Source organism: Schistocerca gregaria, chromosome 8, assembly GCF_023897955.1.
Source record: "Schistocerca gregaria isolate iqSchGreg1 chromosome 8, iqSchGreg1.2, whole genome shotgun sequence".
Taxonomy (NCBI): domain Eukaryota; kingdom Metazoa; phylum Arthropoda; class Insecta; order Orthoptera; family Acrididae; genus Schistocerca; species Schistocerca gregaria.
This window is the reverse complement of record NC_064927.1, coordinates 305,969,476-305,984,488: the sequence shown is the minus strand read 5'-3', so window position 1 is coordinate 305,984,488 and position 15,013 is coordinate 305,969,476. Positions and strand designations below refer to the sequence as shown.

Here is a 15,013-nt window from a genome sequence, read left to right as displayed (position 1 = left end):
ATTATGATACTGTTATGTTATGGCTTGTTTAATTGTATATCTTTCCTCACAGAAGATGTTCAGACAGTCTACCGTCAACTTCAATGCATGTTGCTACTCTTGTAGACAGGTGTTGTGTAGCCGATCGGAGCTCAGTTTTGCATTCCTTTACCTGGGCTCAAGCATGTAAAATACTAATGTACGAGCGAGAGGTTCCTGTCTTGTGTCCACTATGCGCTTGTAGACGTCGTCCTTCACACACCCCCACAAACAATAACCCAATGCGGTAATATCGGGTGACCGATCGAACGACCAGGATACGTTGTGTTGAGATACTGTATCACTGGCCGTACGGAATGAGTAGGAGCTCCGTCATGCTAAAAGGACAAAGGAGCTCGTGTTGCCAAAGGGATATCCTCCACGTATTCTGGTAACACATTTTGAAGAAACTCAAGTTATCGTGTCCAGGCAAGACGGTTATCTAAAACAACTGCACCGTTGAGTTGGTCATTGATAATACCGCACTACACGTTGACTGAGAAACGTCGGTGAAAATTCGTTTCCGCAGTAGCGAGCATATTTTCATTTACCCATACATGAAAGTTGCGCGTGTTATTGATTCCCTTTCTGGTAAATTTTGACTCTTCAGTGAAGGAATTAATCGCTCATTGGCAATGATCTATTGACAGAATTCTTGCTGGTCGGCAGAATCTCTTTCAAGCAGATATTGTACACACTGCCGATGAAAGGGATACAGACCGTGCTCGTGTACTGTGCGTATCGTGTTTGTGGATTACCAGATTGGGCAGCAATTCTTCTAGAGCTAGGTCCACTACTTGAAGAATGTTCTAAACTTGACTAAGAGTTTGTTGTACGGGACGTTCCGAGACAACATTTACGCTGGGAAGCATACCACGCTCACGCAATCCGTGAAACATCCTGTGAAACACCCTGCTGTCTGGCACTGTGCGATTCGGATATCGTCGTTGGCATTCTCGCACAACAGTCCTGGAATTTCCATTGGTCACACCATAGAAAAACACCATGTTAGTATCCTCTTCAAATGTGAAAATCCATGGCATTTTCACTACAAGAAATTGTATTTGTTTCTTATGTAACAACACCGTAGTACCGTGCACTTGGGCAAGAACTGTCGGACTGAGACTTGGCCGGCCGCTGTGGCCGAGCGGTTCTAGGCGCTTAAGTCTTGAACCGCGCGACCGCTCCGGTCGCAGGTTCAAATCCTGCCTCGGGCATAGATGTGTTTGATGTCCTTAGGTTAGTTAGGTTTAAGTAGTTCTAGGTTCTAGGGAGCTGATGACCTCAGATGTTAAGTCTCATAGTGCTCAGAGCCATTTGAACTGAGACTTGAGGTAAATAACTGCACCATGCGTAAGTGAACTGCGTACGGACACGGTTAGTAAGGACGACTGTACACGTCTCCCGTTCCTAGTTGTTTTCATTGGTTTACCCGGAACCGGTTAAGAAAACGGCATATCTTCATCAGGAGTTTCTTGTTCAGTCACCACTAGTAACACCCTTCAAAGCATGTACCTTTCCTCCTGACTCACAATTTATATATACACTCCTGGAAATTGAAATAAGAACACCGTGAATTCATTGTCCCAGGAAGGGGAAACTGTATTGACACATTCCTGGGGTCAGATACATCACATGATCACACTGGCAGAACCACAGGCACATAGACACAGGCAACCGAGCATGCACAATGTCGGCACTAGTACAGTGTATATCCACCTTTCGCAGCAATGCAGGCTGCTATTCTCCCATGGAGACGATCGTAGAGATGCTGGATGTAGTCCTGTGGAACGGCTTGCCATGCCATTTCCACCTGGCGCCTCAGTTGGACCAGCGTTCGTGCTGGACGTGCAGACCGCGTGAGACGACGCTTCATCCAGCCCCATACATGCTCAATGGGGGACAGATCCGGAGATCTTGCTGGCCAGGGTAGTTGACTTAACCTTCTAGAGCACGTTGGGTGGCACGGGATACATGAGGACGTGCATTGTCCTGTTGGAACAGCAAGTTCCCTTGCCGGTCTAGGAATGGTAGAACGATGGGTTCGATGACGGTTTGGATGTACCGTGCACTATTCAGTGTCCCCTTGACGATCACCAGAGGTGTACGGCCAGTGTAGGAGATCGCTCCCCACACCATGATGCCGGGTGTTGGCCCTGTGTGCCTCGGTCGTATTCAGTCCTGATTTTGGCGCTCACCTGCACGGCGCTAAACACGCATACGACCATCATTGGCACCAAGGCAGAAGCGACTCTTATCGCTGATGACGACACGTCTCCATTCGTCCCTCCATTCACGCCTGTCGCGACACCACTGGAGGCGGGCTGCACGATGTTGGGGCGTGAGCGGAAGACGGCCTAACGATGTGCGGGACCGTAGCCAAGCTTCATGCAGACGGTTGCGAATGGTCCTCGCCGATACCCCAGGAGCCACAGTGTCCCTAATTTGCTGGGAAGTGGCGGTGCGGTCCCCTACGGCACTGCGTCGGATCCTACGGTCTTGGCGTGCATCCGTGCGTCGCTGCGGTCCGGTCCCAGGTCGACGGGCACGTGCACCTTCCGCCGACCAATGGCGACAACATCAATGTACTGTGGAGACCTCACGCCCCACGTGTTGATCAATTCGGCTGTACGTCCACCCGGCCTCCCGCATGCCCACTATACGCCTTCGCTCAAAGTCCGTCAACTGCACGTACGGTTCACGTCCACGCTGTCGCGGCATGCTACCAGTGTTAAAGAGTGCGATGCAGCTCCGTATGCCACGTCAAACTGGCTGACACTGACGGCGGCGGTGCGCAAATGCTGCGCAGCTTGCGCCATTCGACGGCCAACACCGCTGTTCCTGGTGTGTCCGCTGTGCCGTGCGTGTGATCATTGCTTGTACAGCCCTCTCGCAGTGTCCGGAGCAAGTATGGTGGGTCTGACACACCGGTGTCAATGTGTTTTTTCCATTTCCAGCAGTCTCTCTCTCTCTCTCTCTCTCTCTCTCTCTCTATATATATATATATATATATAGAGAGAGAGAGAGAGAGAGAGAGAGAGATGCAGTAGGTATATATAAACATGTAAACATGTATGTATTTTAATGCAACACTGAGTCCAAAGTCTAAATTTCAAAGCAGTCGTTGACGAACTTACCGCAACTTAGGAATTTGACCTACCGAACATTTAGATTTCTTTTTCTGTTGATTTTATTGACACTTTATTCCATTAGACCACATACAAAACAGTGTCTTGTTGCGGATGTCTGCATAGTAAACCGACAACAGCTGCTTACTGGAATGTGTTTCCACATAGTGCAGTGAAAAAAATTCCACATATTGGCAGTATTATCTTGTTCGCAAGTCATTTAGTCGAGGCGTTTAGAAACTATCAAAAACATCCAACATATTGTGCTCACGTTATACTTCTTTAATTTGTGGAAACCAAATACAATTGGTCTGCGAAATCAAATAGAGTACTTTTGTGATTAGCATAGAGGAAGTGCAGTTCCGCTTAAGGTTTTCTGCTCGACTTCAGTCAAATGTAGCCAATACATATTAGGGACAGCATGCTAAATTACAAAGAATCTAATCAGCGAAATTTAGCTTATTTTAGTTACGATACACGGAACAAAAAAAATTGTGTAATGATGACGAAACAATGCTGAGATGCCTGTGTAATGACCCAGTCGTAACTTTTAATATTTGAATAATAAATAAAAATGTGAAATATATATGTGGTGGCTGGTGTTTCTAACCTGTCAGATAGAACAGTCACTATATATATATATATATATATATATATATATATATATATATATATATATATATATATATATATATGACGGCGGCCAATGGTCTCTTCAGTGCGGATGTCTTCCAGACTCGAACTCTTATGGGAAACGGCGAAATGCCGCGAGTAATGAGAATAATGGGCAAGGGGCACTACGTTAGTGGTGTCGGGATAGGTTGAGAATTTGTGTCTGGCTGGAGGCGTGCTAGGGTAGACGGTGCATTAGCGCTGACCAATGCGTCGGGAGGCCTAACGGTCAGATTATCTGCCTAGTAAGCAGGAGACCTGGGCTCCAATGCCGGCCTGGCACAAAGTTTCAACTTTTAAATAAACGCCAAATTGCAGCCAATGTCAATAATTCCTTTTTGTCTTGAAAAATGTAACAGTACATATTGTCTTGTATTAATAAAAAATAGAAATAAATTACCAATAGAAAGCAGCACAGACACTATTTAACATCTCTCTCAACTTAATTTTCCAGTCTGATGCTACTATCGCGACAGGTTTATAGTAAAATAATAACTTTTAAGATCATCTGACGTCTTTTCCGAGAATTTGTTTTGATGTATACACCATCAATACGAGAAAGACTATCTCTTTAACAGAACTGTATAGATGGGAAACTGTAAGAACCACTTGGTACCATCCATGTTTCTGCAGTCCCTGCAGTAATACACTGACGGGGAGAAAATCAAAACACCAAAAACAATGAACATAGAGTAGTGACATTTCGGGCACACGTTTCCCGAGGTAACATATGTATGTGATTAAATTGCAAGATCAGAGGTTAATGTAAGCGCCGGTTAAGCCTTTGAAATTTTGAAATGCTACTACATTAATAACAGGTGTAACCGCAATATATTGAATGCAAGCATGCAAACATGCACCAGTTATATTGTACAAGTGCAGGAAGTTAGTCTGTGGGACTTTCATATCTATTGAAATTGTCATTCAATGCATTTAACCCGATTAGTGCCTTTAAGCCCTCTCTTACATCGGACCAGAACTCCACACGTACAGTACCTTTTGTATATCTAAGAAACCTTATTATCTTTGTCTCACCCATTCCCCCTTATTCTTGCTTTGAAATATCCTTACCTATTATTCATTTCTTGATCATCACGTAAGTTGAATAACGTCAGTGACAACTCCTCGTATTTCGTTGTACAGTACTGCAGTGTCGTTAATGAGAACATTGGAGATTGCCATTCCATGTAAAGTTTTCCATTTCTTAATGTCTATTAGTAAGAGCTGAAATTAACTGACTGACATTATGTTAATACATCTGGTCTGCGGTTTAAATGTAAAAGAATCTTATAATAATTTTTATTTGCAGCTATACGTTACCTTGAATTTTGGTTGGCCGGCTGCGATTCCCAATGCCTGAACAATCAAGGAGGAATGCAGGTATGTCTCAGTACATTAGGTGTGGGTACTCTGGTTCACTTTCCCGAGCGTTATTTACGCTTCAAATTTAGATTCTAGCACACTCATACTAAATGTCAATTAATATTTTACTCGTTTTAATTGATGTAAAGGTAGGTTAAAAAACTGACAGGTTATCTGTAAAAAAGTGACAGTCATACGTATGGGGATGAAACACAATCAACAGTGAGTAAAATAGAGTGTATTTGGATGACCATATGATAATTCGATTATAAAGTAATAGAATTTATAATTAAAATGGGAAGTTGTGGAAACATATGAATGGGAATAAAAATTTCATAGTCTTGTAGTTCGTGTGGTCTTCAGTCCCGACATGAGTCTGTTGCAGCCCTCCATGCTACTCTGTCCTGTGTAGGCTTCCTCATTTATGAATAACTATTGCAACTTATATCCTTCTTCATACGCATATTTCATTCATGTCTGGGTCTCCCACTACGAAGACATTTTTAATTTTTTCTACTCCGAACATATATCTGTAATACAAAATTGGTGATCCCTTCATATCTCAAAATGTCTCCCATTGACCGATCCCTTGTTCTAGCAGTTGTGTCATGAAAATCGTTTCTCCCCAGTTCTCTTCAGTACTTCCTCACTAGTTCATGATCGGCCCATTATTCTCTTGGAGCACTACATTTTAAAAGTTTCTATTCTCTTCTTATCTAAATTACTTATTGTCCACGTTTCACTTTCACACGGGGCAATACTTCATACAAATACTTTATGAACACACTTCTTAACACCGAGATCTGTATTCGATCTCAGAAAATTTCTCTTCTTCAGAAAAGCTTTCCTGGCCATTTCTAGTCTACGTTTTATACACTCTCTACTTCGTCCGTCATCAGTTATTTTACTGCCAAAGTAGCACAAGCGATCGACTACTTTGTCTGATTTCTTTATCTAATTCCCTGAACATCAACTGCTTTAATTTGAATACACGCCATCATCGTTGTTTTGGTTCTGTTGGTGTTCACCTGATACCCACCTATCAAGACACTGTCCGTTCCGTTCAACTACTCTTTCAAGCTTTTTTCTGTCTCTGACAGAATTACTATGTCACCGCCAAACTTCAAAGTTTTTAATTCATCTCTTTCAACTTTACTTCCTTCTCCAAATGTTTCTTCGGTCTCTTTTACTGATACCCAAGGTTAGGAATTCAATAACATCGGGGATAGGTTACAATCCTGACTGACCCTTCTTCTGAACAACAACTTCATTTTCATGTCCTCGTCTCTTGTCACTGCTGTCTGGTTTCTATAACAGTTCCATGTATTTGGTCTCCGCTGCCTTCAGAATTTCAAAAACATTATGCCACTCAACACTGTCAAAAGATTTCTGCAAGTCTACAAATGCTATAAAAGTAGGTTTGCCTTTCCTTAACCAATGCTCGAAGATACCTTGTAGGGTCGGTTGTGCCTCGCGTGTTCCTACATCTCCAGGAATTAATACCGATCTTCCCCAAGGTGGGCTTCTACGAATTTTTCTCCACTTTTGTAAGGAATTCGGGCTACCTTCTGGCAACCAGGACCTATTAAACTGATAATTCGGAAATATTCACACATGTGTACACCTTCTATCTTCGGCATTGGAATTATTACATTCTTCTTGAAGCCTAGGTGGCTCTCCCAGGACAATCAGTAGTTCTCACAGAATGTCGTCTGCTCTCGTGGACTTGTTTTGACTTCTGTCTTCCAGTGATCTGTCAAATACTTCTCGTAGTGTCATATCTCCCATATCGTATTCATCTACGTGCTCTTCCATTTCCATAATACTGCCTTCAAGTTCATGTCCCTTGCACTGACCGCCTACACGATCCTTCCATCCTTCAGTTTTCTCTTCTTTGCTTAACACTGGTTTTCCATCTGAGCTCCTGACTTTAATACACTGCTTCTCGTTTTTACAGATGTCTCTTTAATTACCTTGTAGGCGGTATCTATCTTTCCCCTAGTGTTATATGATTCTAAATCCCTACATTTCTCGTCTAGCCATTTCTGCTTAATCATTTTGCGCTTCCTGTGGATCTCATTTCTTAGACGTTTATATTCCCTTTCTCCCTTTCATTGGTGCATTTTTATCTTTTCTCAGATCCTCAGCTGCGTTCACCTCAAAGGTACATATTCCTGTTACACGGTATTCCTTCCCTTTCGTTGCCTTATGCTCCAGATGAAACTTTCCACAATCCTTGGTTGTTTCCACTTACCGAGGTTCCATCCCATTAATTCCCTTACTTTTTGAAATATCTTCAATACAATGAGGTGAGAGTCAACATCAGCAACTTAAAATGTCTTACATATTAAAATCAGGTTCAGAAATCACTGTCTTACCATTACATAACCTTCCGGATTCTCCAACCTCTTTTCGTTATTTTTACAGCAAATGTTAGCGATTGTTGAAGTATGTGCCAAATTGTACCAGTTGGCTTCCTATTTCACTCCTTTCTCCCGCCCATTTTCTCTTTCTACTCTCCCTTCCCTTCCTTTGCCTACAATCGAATTCCAGTCCCACATCAGAGTTAAATTTTCGTCTTCGATAATTACCTGAATAATTTCTTTCATCTCATAATATATTCCTTCAAATTCTTCATCAATTGCGAAACTAGTTGGCATATAAATTTGTACTACTTGGATGTGTGTGGGCTTCATGTCTGTACTGGCTACGATAATGCGTTCACTTGCTGTACATAGTAGCTTACCCTCGTTCCTGTTTACTTATTCATTATTAAACCTACTTCTGTATTACCCCTTTAACGCTTTTGTAGTTGTAACACTGTTCCTCCCGCTACCGAACTTCATAATTTCCACTATATCTAACTTCAACCTATCCTTTTCCCTTTTTAAATTTTGGAACATATCTGCCCAACTAAGGGATCCGACATTCCACTCTCCGATCCATTGAACGCCAGTTTTGCGTCTCCAGACGAAGGAAAGCTGTTGAGTAGTCCCCGCTCGATGATGCAAATGGAGGACCTGTTTTACCTCATGCATATTTTACCTAGGAGATTTCCGGCATCATTTAAAAACACAATTAACTTACGGCTGTAGTTCCCCATTGCTTTCAGCCATTCGCAGTTACAACACAGTAAGGCCATTCTGGTGTATGTTACAACGCCAGATTTGTCAATCATCCAGAGTGTTACTCCTGCAACTACTGAAAAGGATCCCCTTCAGGAACCACACGTTTGTCTGGCTTCTCAACAGACACCCCTTAGACGTGATTGCATCTACGGTACTGCTATCTGTATCACTGAGGTACGCAAGTTCAAATGTGTGTGAAATCTTATGGGATTTAACTGCTAAGGTCATCAGTCCCTAAGCTTACATACTAATTAACCTAAATTATCCTAAGGACAAACACACACACCCATGCCCGAGGGATGACTCAAACCTCCGCCGGGACCAGCCGCACAGTACATGACTACATCGCCTTAGAGTTCCATAGTTCATGGGGGGTGTTATGTGATTGCGATGCTTTAATAAGGCAGAGATTCTGAGGCAGAAAAATGATTACTATGGAAAGGGAAAATAAATATGTAGGGTAGCTGACTCTGAGGTGACAAGTTCTTCCGAAATCTTAAACAAAAGAAACATATTTCAAAATCCAAACATTTAAGACGAAATTATTTGTACCGAATCAAGAATTACAGAGATCTATGAACAATGTACTAGCATTGAAGTCCACACAAGTGCAGAACAGTACTCCACTTGTACCAGAGTAACTATGAACAATACGCTAAAATTCAAAGTCACTAACCTACAAGAATAAATGATGAAATGTCAGTACAGATGAGATAAGGTAGGAATTTTTCTTCATAGTCACCAGTGGGCTACTCAGAAGCTATTGAAAAACTTCAACAGAATGTGAATGACATGTGACAGACAAATTGTTAGAGAGGGTACGAGAAACATAGAAAGCTCAAACAAATGAGAACGTATATGGGCGATAGACGGTAAGAGTATACGCAAAAAGTCTGCATGATGGATCAGAGATAGAGGAGACTGTGCTAGAAGCTGAGAACACGAGTGATGTGGAAGAAAAGAGGGGACCAGTAATTCAATCAAAGTTTTACTGGAGACTGATCTTTCTGACATCTCGTAAACCAGCCGAATGCAATTAGTCTCTTCGGAAATAAAATGAGCAATGGAAAAGCACGAAATGGAGGAACTGTGAAATATCTGTTGTAAAAAACCGCTAAAGATTCATAGTCCGTAAATGTGCGAAATAAAGGTGTGCAAGAAATAGTAGACGAGCAAAGAAACCTTTGCAAATTTTTACCATAAGAAGTGACACTTTAATGGGAGAACATTCATGGCAAACATGCATAGATAGCTAATCCGACAACAGCAGCTGCATGAAAGTTGTAAAATGATTGCATTTCGCCTTTCTTAGGTAACTGTCGTATGTCTCAAAAATAAGGGAGCCAGCACTTCTGAAGCCATGGCCATGGCACCTCAAGTCGACAGACCAATTATTTAGAAACTGAGCAGTGAAATGTTATCACACCGATGCTCAGCTCGGGAAAATGTCGCTACGACAGTGAAGAGAAGGCTAGATTTATGGGATAGGAGAGGCAAAATATACTAAATTTCAATCCTTCTTCCTGTACCTGAAGAAAAAAAAAGTTACCAAAAAGAAAGTAAATGCCATTCTGAATAAGCTACTTACTAGGAGAAGAAAGCAGCTCCTAGAACAAAATATTGATAAACCGATACCTAGTGACACATTTCGTGGTAGGTAATGGCAAAGGGCTTCAGTTTAACACAGGAGGAAAGGCAGGTACATTCTAAATCAAGGATACATGTTATTATGAACAACAAGCACGCCGCTGTAGAAAACTCTCTCAAAACCTCGATGACGTTTACTCTTTGGTAACTGTCATCATAAAGTTGATCATGTGAGAGATGAGTACTGTAAGAGGACTGTGGCTCAGATTTCCACTGTAAATTCTCTCAGAACTATGATAACTTGTGCTGGAGTCTTGTTTTACATTTTGGTGCGAATACGTTATAAAAGTAATGATGCAACAGACATGTCTTACCAATAAGTTAAGGCTCAGTCTGATTGTGCTGACTTTGTATTCAGAACATTCGTGTTGGATGGAATGAAAGGTTAGATATTTCTATGTGTTTCCTTTTACATTAATTGGATTTTAAAGTGAGTGCACTTATGTATTCCACGACAGCGTCCCATGAGAACAACTGTTGGCCAAATCTGAATGGATATCATAGTCGTCTCTGAATTGCGTTAGAGAGACGTGATACGCACTCTATGGATGAGAAGAACTCATTAAGCACTTACAGGATAGTGTAGATGAGAAGACCTTTTGCAAGCCTCATCAGTGAATGTTACTAGTCTGTTGTGTGCTTACAAATTGGTACCGCATTACAGTGCTTGTAATATTTCCTGAGACAAATGGTAACGTTTTGCTGTCATTGTGACGATAAACGTACACAGCACAAAGGCTGTATCTTAATGGTAGCAAAAACTGATTCGTATGAAAGTAGACGGTAATACAGTCCAAACGTAGATATATGTACGCAGATGTTTAAACACTTTCTTCAGTATGATGCAATGCCCTATTTAGTACTAATTCACTTGAGATGTAACTGCTCCATGAAACCCTCACTTTATACGGACCATCATAATACACTGACGGGAACAAAATCGCGACACCAACAAGAAGTTGTGCGACATAAATGCCTGTTTCTGCATCTCAAAATTGATACATGGTATCATAACGACAGGGATTGAAATCTAAGTTGCTTTAAACACACGCTGTAACGGTCGTGGGCTTGCAGATGGGACGTGGTGATTTGAAGTTAGTCAAAACAGCCTTTAAGGTGACAAATTCGCCATTATCAAACATCGCTGACTTAAACATGTTACCCATACAAACATATTCTCGAGGTTTTATTACTCTACATTAATATTTGTTTGTGTTCGATCTTTTTTCCGTCAGTGTAATTGCCGAGAGTGCTTTATGGAAATCTCAAAAACTAGCGACTGTCATTTGATGAACTGATGCTCGCTCGTGTGGATAACATATGACTGAACTAATTTCTAACTGACTTGAGACACCACACTGGAAATATGGTGTTGTACAGTAGCATGGATAAATATGTCATAAAATTTCTCAGCATAATTCATCTTATAAATCTCAATTCGTTAGAAGAAATACCAGCATGAAATAGTTGTGATTAAATCTCTTGTATAGCCCATGTCTAAGTATGCCAAAGCCTAAGACAATGTTATCCAAGGGAAACTATGTTTTTGTACATTTTTTACTTGACGCTTATAATAATTCTGTCTTATTGTCGGTATAGTTACACCTGTGAAACTATAGCGAATTATATAAAGCAACAATACGCTGTAAGAATGAGACGTGATACTCTCAGTTCTCAAACACTACATGAGTAGCAGCTGATGGCGTGGTAATGAGTCACTTACTGGATTAACGACGATTTAATAACTGTAGAGAAATGGTACTAGATTATAGGATACAAGGGATGGGAACGTCTCAAAGAAAACTTCTCTAAATTGTATTCTCACGTATAACAGAAATTTGATGAAGTTACTTAATATGTTGAAATATAGCTGAGTTTTCACGTCAAGTTAAGAGTCTAATAACAACTTTTATACTTAAATTGTTTCCCTTTAATTGCAATGAGACAAACAGCTATGTCGTCAGTGACGCAATTTGTAATTACATTTACATGTTGCAATCTTAGATTTCCAAATTTGTGTTAAATTCTCAGTGACAACTTCTGACAACAGTCTTAAAGTATTTTAGCCTTTATACAGAAAAGTAATTTGTTTTAATAGACCCATAACATATTTTAAGATCGTAATACTGAGTGAGGCCTTGACGTTTTTAGAAATTTTCTAATGTATTGACTACGATAACACTCAGTAATAAGCTCGAGATGTGTTTAATCTTTCAGACATTCGATACCTTGTCTACCAAAAGGTATCTCAGCAGTAGGCTGTTGGTACAGCTTCACATCTGCATCTACATTTATACTCCGCAAGCCACCCAACGGTGTCTGGCGGAGGGTACTTAACGTGCCACTGTCATTACCTCCGTTTCCTGATGAAGTCGCGTATGGTTCGCGGGAAGAACGACTGCCGGAAAGCCTCCGTGCGCTTGCTCGAATATTTCCAATTTTACATTCATCATCTCCTCTGGAGGTATAAGTAGGGGGAAGCAATATATTCGATACCTCATCCGGAGACGCACCCTCTCCAAACCTGGACAGCAAGCTACACCTCGATGCAGAGCGTCTGTCTTGCAGTCTGCCACTTGAGTTTGCAAAAACATCTCAGTAACGCTACCACGCTTACCAAATAACCCTGTGACGAAACATGCCGCTCTTCTTTGGATCTTCTATATCTCTTCCATCAACCCAACCTGGTACGAATCCCACACTGATGAGCAATACTCAAGTATAGGTCGAACGAATGTTTTGTACACCACCTCCTTTGTTGATGGACTACATTTTCTAAGGACTCTCCCAGTGAATCTCAGCATAGTACCCACCTTATCAACAATTATTCCTTGTATATGGTTGATAGTGTGCTTCATATAGTAATATTTCAACTTGCAGAAAAGCTAGTCCTATTCAGTTTACTTTTTTCTCCGGTGTTTCAGACAACAACAACAAGAGCACCAGCAACGTCACCTATGATGGCACCAACGTCCTCAATAACAACACCTAGAACAACTACTACAGACAAGGGAACGACTATGACTACTACAAGAGCCACAACCACCTCAACCTCAACACCTACAGTGGCACAAACTTCCTCAACAACAACAGCTACTACAGCAAAAAGTACAACAATGGCTGCAACTGCAACAGCTAAAGCTCCAGCAAATACCTCAAACGCAACAGCTATGATAGAATCGACTTCCTCAACGACAACCATTACGCCAGAAACTACAACAGTGACCACTACAACAACTACAGTTCCAATGACAACCTCATCCACAAAACCTGCATCAGATTCAACTTCATCAACTACTTCAACAACAACCTCAACTACAACACCTGCATCAGATACAACTACAAGAACTGTTTCAACAACTAGCTCAACTGGATCATATACTACCTCAAGTAAAGCACCAAGTTCCACCAACACAGTACCTCAATCATCAACATCAACAACAGAAAGGACTGAACCCAGTGAAACAACTGAGTCAGCTGTGGAGACAACATCAGAGGGGACAACTTCTTCAACCACAACAAATTCATCGACCTCAGCGGAAGAAGAAATAACAGTTGCTGACACAGCAACAGATGGTTCAGTCACAACTGCTGAAACTGATTCTTCCACATCAGAGGAGACAAACGTGTCAGTCTCAACTGCTTCAACTGCAGCAGGCGCCTCAAGGAAACGTAATGCTGTCGCATTGGGTGAGAGAAGCCAGCACCACGACTTACACCATGGCTTTATGCGTCACTCTCAACACCAAAAACGAAACGTGGGAGACACGGAGAACAAGTGAAATACGGGAAACATGGCTCTTTTCACAGTCAACTGAACTGAGAATTTCACAAGTGGTGTAACAAGAATAGTTCAACCAAATTTTAAGTGACCATACTAACAATCTTTTACTTTCACTTGGATGAACTGATAACTTGCAATTAGAAAGACGTAAAACACTAATAATTGGAGGGTTCATGCAGATATTGCACTGTCGAAGTGAAAGCATAATATGATTGCATGATAACAATTTAAAAAAACCAGTAATACTCAATCATGTCACTATAGAACAATAAAAGTAATACACACACAACTACGAAAATAATAAATCTATTAGTCTACTGCGGTTGTTGAAAACGATATTCGTGAAGTAACTTTATATTTTGGTGCCAAACATTAAACAACAACCAATGTAAATTTATAAAGATGAGGTTTAAACAAGCCAATAAAAGATTGTAGCCTTCTACAACATATTCAGTTTTCAAATTCCTTAACTTGAACGAAAAACTGTCGTAGGAGAAGTACTTTACGAAAGATCGTCGAACTTACATAGACTGTTGCAATGGTGATGTGGACTTCACGTGTTTGATTGGCATCTCCATGACCTAATTATATCTCGTAATCCTGGACAGTAAATTTCTTCTTCCCGTATTAATATATCACCTCTGCAAATACGACAAGCTCCGCTTTTCATCCAGATAAAAAATTTCCATACCACTGCACTGCAAGCAACACATACCGTCACAATGCCAGCAGCCCACAGGCTAGTACAACACGCTGGTACGGTAATAGCTTTAATGTATAGCTAGTGCACTTATCTTGAAGACATAATGAAATGTTTTGCATATTTTAGTATTTTATTACACATTCTACTGTTCTGTAAAGTTTAACTTATGAGGGCGTTGATCACAAAAATATTGCATCTTTCGATAAATGTTAACCAAGGAACACTTATCCCTAGCAGGTCTGCGTGAGATGGATATGTTGTGAACATGATGAATTATGAGACTATATTAACTGTAATCATCAAACGTAACATCTAACGTTTGGTACACTAGAAAAGTCTGATAAGTCGTACTTACTATTAAAATATCTTATAACATACCATCTGAAAAATGCTCCTGTCGGATCACAAAAAAGCCACTATACTCTTCTTTAATAGAAGAGTGTTGTCAATCAGCAAACATTCACAGCAATATTTTATTGTCTGCTGTGAAATGACGAGAAACTGAACGAAATACGTACACTTTTACAAATGGAAAGAAAGACAAACAATACTCACACTTTCTGTGCCAGCA

The 15,013-nt window shown here is 40.9% G+C and overlaps 1 protein-coding gene across 1 annotated transcript in view; it reads left to right on the top strand.

The window, feature by feature from the left end:
• The window catches only part of LOC126285160 (uncharacterized), a 30,243-nt gene extending 15,465 nt beyond the window's left edge, over positions 1 to 14,778 (top strand). Inside the window, exons 3-4 of the mRNA XM_049984471.1 lie at positions 5,128 to 5,198; positions 12,880 to 14,778. Coding sequence (XP_049840428.1) covers positions 5,128 to 5,198; positions 12,880 to 13,737 — 929 coding nt within the window. The 3' untranslated portion in view covers positions 13,738 to 14,778. The remainder of the gene's footprint in view (positions 1 to 5,127; positions 5,199 to 12,879) is intronic.
• The last annotated feature ends 235 nt before the right edge of the window (positions 14,779 to 15,013 follow it).